The sequence below is a fragment of the Eurypyga helias genome, unplaced genomic scaffold (genome assembly GCF_000690775.1).
Source record: "Eurypyga helias isolate BGI_N326 unplaced genomic scaffold, ASM69077v1 scaffold11131, whole genome shotgun sequence".
Taxonomy (NCBI): domain Eukaryota; kingdom Metazoa; phylum Chordata; class Aves; order Eurypygiformes; family Eurypygidae; genus Eurypyga; species Eurypyga helias.
The window spans coordinates 9,382-18,144 of NW_010230268.1; the positions used below are offsets into that span (position 1 = coordinate 9,382).

An 8,763-nucleotide genomic window follows, 5' to 3' on the forward strand; every position below is an offset into this window, starting at 1 on the left:
GGAAGGCAGTTGTTTCTCAAGCAACCCGTTCCAGGATCCTGTAGCAAGAAGGAAGGGAGGTGCTAGGAGAAATGCAGAGCAAAAAGTCCGGAGTGTCAGCTGCAAAGGGTGTGGGATGCGGTGGTGCCGCTGAGGCTCGGGAATACCACCAGCTCTTCTCCGTAGGTCTGTTGGCGGGGCTGAGGGCTGCATGGTAGCTGCGCTCCCTTCCCCGGCAGGCTGCCTTAGGAGGAGAAAGGAGCCACCATGTCCCCAAGAGGAGCACCAGCGGGCAAAGCTGCCAAGCCCCAGGACCGGGGATGGGCATGGATGGTCCTGCTCGCCGCAGTGCTGCTGCAGGGGCTGACGCTGGGCTTCCCCTCCTGCATTGGTGTCTTCTTCACGGACCTCCAGCACGAGTTCCAAGCCAGCAATAGCGAGACGTCGTGGTTCCCGTCCATCATGGTGGCTGTGCTGCACGGAGGCGGTGAGTAACGGCTGCGGGGAATGTCCTCCACCGGCTCCTGTGGTTGTGTTGCTGGTGAGGGGCTGTAACGAGGGCACTTTTAATATTTCATTATGGTGGTCAGTGGAAGGAGAGATCTGAGCAGACCAGCTGGTTGGCAGCACATCGCATCTTCCAACCACTCTCATCCATGCCCAGGGCTAAGTGTCCGCAGACACCAAGCTCCCTTTTGCCCCTCTAAGAGCCAACCAAGACTCTTGCTCAAGGAGGTGAATCCCTTTCTCATCCCAGCTTCTCCAGAGCAGTGAGAACTTCATTATTCCCCAGAGCAGTTCTTCGAATAAGCTGGCAGGAAGCACTGGAGCTCGGGTGCTTTCTTGATTCATCTTCTGTCCACGAGAACACATCTCCTTCATGTGCCACACGACAGCTGTGTTCTTCATGGCTGAGAAGATGCCAAAAGCCAAGCTCCTCCGGGCTGCCAGCTGAGGCAGAGTGCTAAAAGCAAGAGGGCACACCCAAGCAGGCATCGGGGTGGACATGAGCAAAGCTGGATTAATGCAGAATGTGGGTCAGGCAGCACCCAGGCGAAGGGGGATGGAAGGGGGGTTGCACTTTGTGGATAGTGGAGTGAATCACTGGTTTTATCCCCCAGACAAAGTGTGGGAGCTGCACAGGACAGCGTCCCCTGAGTCCCCACCCAGACGGATATTTCTGGAGAGAAAAGCACCCAGAAGGTCCAGGAGTTCCCAAAGAGCAGCCAGTAGTGCTTTTGACCCCTCCACGTCCAGCTCCTGTGCTGATCCGATAAACAGACTTCCCAGAACCCGCCAGGCAAAAGCAGCAAAATATCCAGTGATGCCCACCTGAGCTGCTCCCCGAACTCAGACCTGCCCCCTCCAACACCGGTGGAGGGTGAGGCTGTGGTACGAAGAAGGGCAAAAGCAGAGCTCTGAGCAGCGCTGATGCGAAGGCTGCGGCAGTTCAGGCCCCTGTGAGGGACCTGCTGACGTGGGAGAGTTCGCACCTTAGCAGGGCAGTTGGGTCCAGAATTGCAAGGTGCAGATGGAAAGAGACCTCCGAGGAAGCGACTACAGAAGGAATTATGACTGAAGGTCAGCAGAAATAGAGCATTATCCTTGGGGCTTTGGATTTGGAAACTGCTGGGCATTCCCTGTGCTGCCTGCCATCCCCCTGCGGTCCTGCTGCCGTTAGTGGGAAGGAGGCAAACAGGACCTGCTGGCTCTGGGAAAGGGTCTCAGAAGCAGCTCAGTCCCAGCACATCCAGGAAGGACAAATCTGGCAGCATCCACAAGAAAATATCAACTATCCTATCTTCTTTAATGAAGTAATTGTTTTGTTGGAGGCTGTACCCACAGTAAAAGGTAATACAAAGACAGCCAGTAAATAGATCCAAAAGTTACGAATTAGCCAAGGAGGGAATAACCTCACGTTCACTATATTCACTAACAACTTGTCAGGGCATAGCCAGTGAAGTACAAGACTTGTTGCTCTGCTCGCCAGTTGCGTCTCCTCCTGCAGACTGTTACAGCAGAGGGGTGCTTCTTGTTGTGCCCCAGGAGTAACACAACCATAGACCAGGAAGAAAAAAACAATGAAAAAACAGAGATAAAAGACTCCCTCTCAGGCCAAGCATGTATGGCTTGTGCTGCAACTTCTGACTTCCTTCACAGGGGGCCAGGCTCTGTTTGATTCAAGTTCTCTGGTTACATCCATCATCTTGGCACTTAAACCCTTCCCAAAATTGGATTCTGCTATGTCACCAGTGTCTCTTAAAGGTTTTTCTCTCTTTTCTTTTTCTTCTCCTCTATCCTTTTTAATTCAGTGAACCGAAGGGGGAAAAAAGTGTATTTGTTGCAAGAAACGATGAAGGGAAATGGGCAGATCAGCCCCTTCTCAGAGAGGTCAGTGGAGTGAGAAGGTCGCACGCAGGAGAGCTAACCTCAGCTCAGCAGGACAGGGAAGGGCACAGTGCAAACAATAGCACATAACTTACTAGACCAAACATATCTCATTACCCAGGCTGTGTGCCTAGGTAAAAGTGATTAATGGCTATTTTAAGAATCACTCAAGACCTCAACTCGATGGTCAACTCGGAAAGGGGAAATGCAGAGTTCAGGCTCTTCCAGGGTCCTGCTCCTAGATACAGATGTGCACGTCAACTCTCTGGATCACACTTGTACAAATGCAACACTTTTGTTGCAATTATTTTTGCAAAGAAAAGCACAAAAGCCCCAGGCGAGCAAGAAGTAACATTTGAAACCTAGAAAGTAAGTTAACAGGAAGAAACAATGAAAAACCCTTAAGATTTTTAGAGCCAATCTCATTATTTTGGAGCGTTCGGTTTATGACATCTGGCCACTTGGGTTGGTTCAACAGCAGCACCATCCTTCATGTCGTCAGCAGGAGGAAAAATCATCCAGTCACCAGTTTGCTGCACAGTTTTGCAAAGGCCAGTTGAAGTCTGAGGTGAAAATCCCCCAAGCAGATCAAAATACAGACAGCTGAAGTCCTAATTTTAATAACGTTCCACTGTTGGCTTGACTGTGTGGATTTTATTTCAAACCAGACGTTGACGTAGGTCACCAACATGCCACAGGTTATTTTCCCCCACGCTGACTGACTCCTATAAGCTTACAGTCATTTTGCCGTTGCTTATAAAACCTTAAGTGCTCAGAAGAGGGGGAAAATAATTAATAAAACCTGGAAAACCTTGAGGATCCTCAAAGGAAGCTTCAGGTCCTCTTCTGCCAGAGTGTGCAGAGAGAGGCGTGTTTCCCACTGATGGTCTGCAGGTCTGAAGTCATCTTTTCCTACCCCAAATTAAGGAAGCTAAATGATGTTAACAAACTGATCATTTACCATGATCTCATGGTTTGGTAAAGCCTATGAAAACTAAGGAATTTAACTGACCTTATACACACACCTCCATGCCTATTTGTTCCTTGCTCTTTCTGCTGCGATCACACAGCTCTTCCCTGGCAAAGCCTGCAGCAGTCTGCGTGCACAACAAAGCCCAGGTTTCTGTCCATCGGAAGCAGCTGGGTCTCGCTCCCGCCTTTGCGCTGTTTGTGCCGGAGGCGTGGGAGTGGGAACCGGGATGCACACGGTCTGCCCCAAGGCTTGCGTCCTCTTGGAAGTGGACACAGTTATACCTTCCCACCCCTGCCAGGTATGCCAGGACAGGCATGTGCAAGGAGCTGTGCTGACAACATCATCTTAGTATTTTCCTGGGGAAGATGACTTGCAGGACAGCTGCAAGACTCCACAAGCTGCAGCTTGGATGCTCCTGCCTGAAGCTTAGATAGATTCCCAAGCAGACATGAATATACCTCTCCAGCCATTTTCAAATAATCCTCCTTAATGACGTTCATTCTTCTCCCATTCTTGAGCTAGTTCAGAGTCAGTCTGCCTTCTCTTGCACGGAGTTTCACCCAGGTATTGGGACAGCAAGGGCAATGTAGGAGAGTTTGTGGCAGAATATTTGAAAAACACAGTGAAATGAGAGTGGAAATGTACAAACAGAAGTATCACCCTGCTCAGCATCTCTTACTTGGAGGTGCAGAAATAGAAGTCCTCTGCTTTTTCAAATCATTGCCAGAATTTATATCATGTGGGAACAGAATTACACTTGAAGCTCCTTCTTGTGTTCCTTTTCCAAGAGTTTTAACCCAAATCCACCACAGGAAAGCTTAGAAATCCTGCTCGATGTCCAAAACTCAAGCAGATTACAGGAGCCTTCTGTTCAGCTGACAAGTTGACCAAGCACTGGGGAGGATCAGGGAATATCTTTTCTACTCCTGGCTCCCCCATTACATGATGCTGCTGGGACAATCCTCAGGGTCTCTAGACTAAATCATTTGATAACTGCAGCACTCCAGTGGGTACAAACTATTTCCTTCTTCCCTAACTGCTTCCCTTTTGGTTCCAGGGCCCCTCTGCAGCATCCTGGTGAAGCGGTTTGGCTGCAGGTTTGTTGTGATGCTGGGAGGCCTGCTCAGCGGCGTGGGCATGGTGTCCAGCTCCTTCTGCGAGTCCATCAGCCAGCTTTACCTAACGGCTGGCCTCATCACCGGTAAGCACCAAAGAACAGCAGGAAAACCCAGCTGCTGGGCTTGACTCGAGAGACAGGGAACAGTGAGAGTCCTAAGTGCTCAGGTTTTTCCATTCAGCTGTGAAACAGAGTAAATCAGAAGCCCCACAGGGCAGGAGGAATTGTCTAGCAGCTGGGTTGCTCTTCACACCCCTTTAACACACACCTCTCATCCAGCCAAGCTCACTGGAAAGTGCTTCTCTCTGGAAAAGGCTGCAGGAGTCCAGAGGGAGAAATGGAGAGTAAAGACATCTGTTCTTTTTAGTAGCTTTGCAGCCTTTTGCCTTGGAAAAAGGTGGGGTTTTTTTTTCCAATCTTGGAATGTAATGTGTTGGGACAACGTCCCCCCCGGGTTCCCTGGACTTTTATTTCACCACTCCCAATCTGGGAAAATGTGGAGGTATCTTTTTGCTAACGAAAGAACACGTTGGTTTTGAACAGAAGTGACAGATGGGAACTTTCTCTTTCCAAATATTTCTCCTATGTGACTATTGTTCAAGTCTTGCTCTTTTCTAACATGGAGAAACTGATTTCTTCAGCCAGGTTGCTTTAGGACAAATCCTGTTGGATCTTGCAAGCTAAGCTGTGCCCGCAGCATAAAGACAAGGAGTAACTCCCTGAGCCCTGATGAAGGGGTCAGGAAAGCAGTGCTGCTTGTTGCTTGTGGTATAAACCCCAAGTTTTTAATGAACAATTCCATAACAATTTTAGGAATGGCAGTGTGTCCCAGACAAATGTCAGCATATCCCAAGAACACAAGGGGTTTACGTGCAATATCCTTCCTTGCCCCAAGTGCAAGGTTTCGGAGTATTAAGCACTGGAGGATGTGCAGCCTGGCAGGCAAGGAGATGTTCCAGTAGTAAATGAAGTCATCGGTGGGTACCCTCCGCATTTGGGCTCTTTCCATCCTTTAAGATAAGGCAGAGGGATCATGCACTGTCATTTTCTCTTTCATTCTTACCTTTAGGTCTGGGATCATGTTTCAGCTTCCAGGCTGGAGTGACCGTGCTGGGCTACTACTTTGTACGGTGGCGAACGCTGGCCAATGCCATGGCGTCCACTGGCGTCTCCCTGGGTTTCACACTGTGGCCGCTGCTTTCTCAATACTTGCTGGATGAGATGGGCTGGAGAAACACTTTCCTCATCTTTGGAGGAATATTACTGAACTGCTGTGTTTGTGGAGCCATTATGAGACCGGTACAACTTGAATCAGGGTCACCACTACAGTCACTCAAGCCTGCAGAGGAGCCAGAGAGGAGAGAAGAAGAGGCACAACTATCCAATGGAACATCTCCCTACCCTGAGCTCCAGCAGAAAACCAGGAAGACAGCATGCTTCCATATGCTGCAGAAGTACCTGGCTTTTGACATCTTCTGTCAAAACAAAGGCTACCAGATTTACACAATTGGAGTGACCTGGATGATGATGGGGTTTGCCCTACCCCACGTCTACCTTGTGCCTTACGCCATCCAGAACGGGGTGGAAGAACGCAGGGCAGCCCTCCTCATCTCCATTATCGGATTCATCAACATCTTCATACGCCCTTTGACAGGGCTGCTCTCAGGACACAGTGCCTTCACAGGGAGACGCATCTACCTGTTCAGCCTGGCTGTCCTCCTCTGCGGGCTGAGCAACTTCATTTGTGTCATTTCAGCTGAGTTCAGCGTGCTCATCGTCTACTGCGTCATCCTCAGTATAGCCATGAGCGGCATCGGGGCACTCCTCTTCCAGGTGCTGATGGATGTGGTGGAGATGGACAGGTTCTCAAGTGCTCTAGGGCTCTTCACCATCCTTGAGAGTATCACGCTCCTCATCGGACCCCCTCTCACAGGTGAGAGAAGCTACTGAGGCAGGCTGGGAAAGAAACCGTCGGTTAGACACTGGTCGGGGCATAAAGAGAAACGAGGGAGTTCCCAAACCCATGCAGGCAGGTGAGTTATGCCAAGGGAGCCATAGGAAAGGGGGAGGCAGAAAGAAACCCTCATCTCCTCACAGCTGAAGGAAGGTCATTGCTGCAGCTGTCCAAGCGTCACTGCAGCAACAGCAGACAGTGAAAACGTCACCCACCAGCTCTGGTAGGCACGGGAGCAAGGAGGGCTTTTTTCCAGCGAGTGGCAAGACGCAGAGAGGAATTACTGTGGTAGGATCTTGCTGTCTACGAACCCTTTCACCGCTTTGCTCATTTGCATTGTTTTACCTATGAAGTCCCAGGGAATTGCGAACATCCCATTAAACAAATTAACTGTGATCAGAATTATTACCAGCTCTGCATTATTCAAGAGCCTTATAGTAAAAGCTTCAGTTTGCTCTTAATTCCGAGTTCTAGAGCGTGCTCATTTTCCTCTGGAGACAAGAAAGGAGCTTCCTATGGCCCCCAATCCAATGAATTATTCACAGATTTCACAGTTCACTCCAAATGCCACTGAGTGACCTGTTGAAGGTGCACCTGCTCCTGCAGCACAGCAGCAGATTCAAAAGGCTAACAAGCAAGAAATGTGAACCTGAGCATGAACCCTCGATTCAGGCTTTAGTTCTCCAGACAATGAACTGTGTGCCATTCAGCAGAAAAATAATGGCTGCTCAAAGAATGGGATGATAACATGCACTGTATTTCATGGTATTCCCTGGAATTAGTGTGCCAGTCACTTTTCTCAAAGTGCAACAAAGGCCTTTCCTTGGACATCTCTGATAGGAGTGGCAGATGGGCAAAACAAAATACGGTAAAAGCAGCTCCATTTCTATTTACAATCCTGAAAGAGAAGTGCCCTTTGAAAAGAAACATCACCAATCTTTACTGAAGAATGCAAGCAAGCAAACAAATAATTCCAGTGTTTCCATGTAAATAAGCGGCCCATAGAGAAGGCATCGTATATTTGACCCGAGTATCACCTTTCCATCTCTAACATCAGTGTTACTCATTTGATATATCACACTTCTAAACATTTTATAATGAGGTGCTTAACGTTAGTGATAATCCTTGCTGTGCTGTGAATTTTCTTCTCCCTGATTACGTACTACTAGAGACAAGTTTTCAGTTTTCAGACACTAACATGTCAATTTTTGAGAGATTTCTTTCTCTATTTGTTCTATTTTCTGGCCTGGGACGTAACAGGGTCACTCTACAGTGGCACAGGGGTCCTCTGCTGAATAAACAAAATGAATCAGCAGCATGGGGAAAAGCTACAATTTCCTTTCTTTCCTGATTTTTCTGTGCCTTGAGACATACTTCATACAGACGCAGAAACATCACATGAGTGGTGACTACAAAAAACACCCAAACCAACAAACCCCCTAAAATCTAGGAATCTAGAAGACATATCTGCGAAGAGTTCTCTTTTGTATATGGCAGTTTGTGGAATGCTTGAAGTTTAACATCCATGTAAATGTCACCCAGTTGCCTTTAGCATCCACCTTCTCGCCGACTAAGCCGTGTCTTCTATTTCAGGTCTCCTGGTGGACATAACCAGTGATTTCCACTATGTCTTCTACAACTCCAGTTTCTTCCTGATATCAGCGGCGTTGTTCATGGGGCTCAGCTTCTGCGCTCTGGAAAAAAAAGCCGAAGTGAAAGAGGCTTCAAAAGTACCTTTGGGTAATGCCTCCAGATACCAATATAGTGAAATGCCAGCTGAACCCCAGCCTGAAAGTCAGTCCCCTCCCGCAGTCGTGTACATCACAAGCATATGACAAGGAGAAGAAAAAAGAGGAACACGGATAATTACGTGGCCTGTACAAAGCCACCCAAGGGCCAGCCCTGGTGGCAGGTGAGAAAACAAGCGTCCTGTGTTCCACAACTGTCATCGTCCTTCTGCCCCGCACTTGCGCTCCGTGGGGCCGTGTCAGACTCCACGTGAGCGATCCGGACCGCAGGCTGAGCCCAGAACCCGACGCCAGTCAAAGAGCCGAGGGACAAAGAGAGCTGTGCTTTCCTAAGGCAAACCGTGGGATAACAGCCATGGTAACCAGCGCTGAGAGACAAAAGCTGTGTCAGCTGAATTGGTTTAAGTCAGTGCCTTTAAGAAGTCACTGGAATTTCACAGGCACGTTTCAGCTGGTAGCGCTGGACAACAGGATTAATGGCTCTGCACAATGGTAGTTCTTTCACAAAGAAGTATTATTGCCTCATCTGAACATGTAATTTTGGTGAAGACTTATATAAAGTTTCCCAGTTGCTTCTCATGCTGGAGGTGGCAAGACAAACACT

The 8,763-nt window shown here is 48.6% G+C and overlaps 1 protein-coding gene across 1 annotated transcript; it reads left to right on the top strand.

Annotated features, from left to right (window-relative positions):
* The first annotated feature begins 246 nt into the window (after positions 1-246).
* Positions 247-8,246, top strand: SLC16A5 (solute carrier family 16 (monocarboxylate transporter), member 5). Its single transcript, XM_010160682.1, has 4 exons — positions 247-466; positions 4,398-4,541; positions 5,527-6,390; positions 8,005-8,246. The coding sequence occupies exons 1-4, from the start codon at positions 247-249 to the stop codon at positions 8,244-8,246; spliced, it is 1,470 nt and encodes a 489-aa protein (XP_010158984.1).
* Positions 8,247-8,763: the final 517 nt, after the last annotated feature.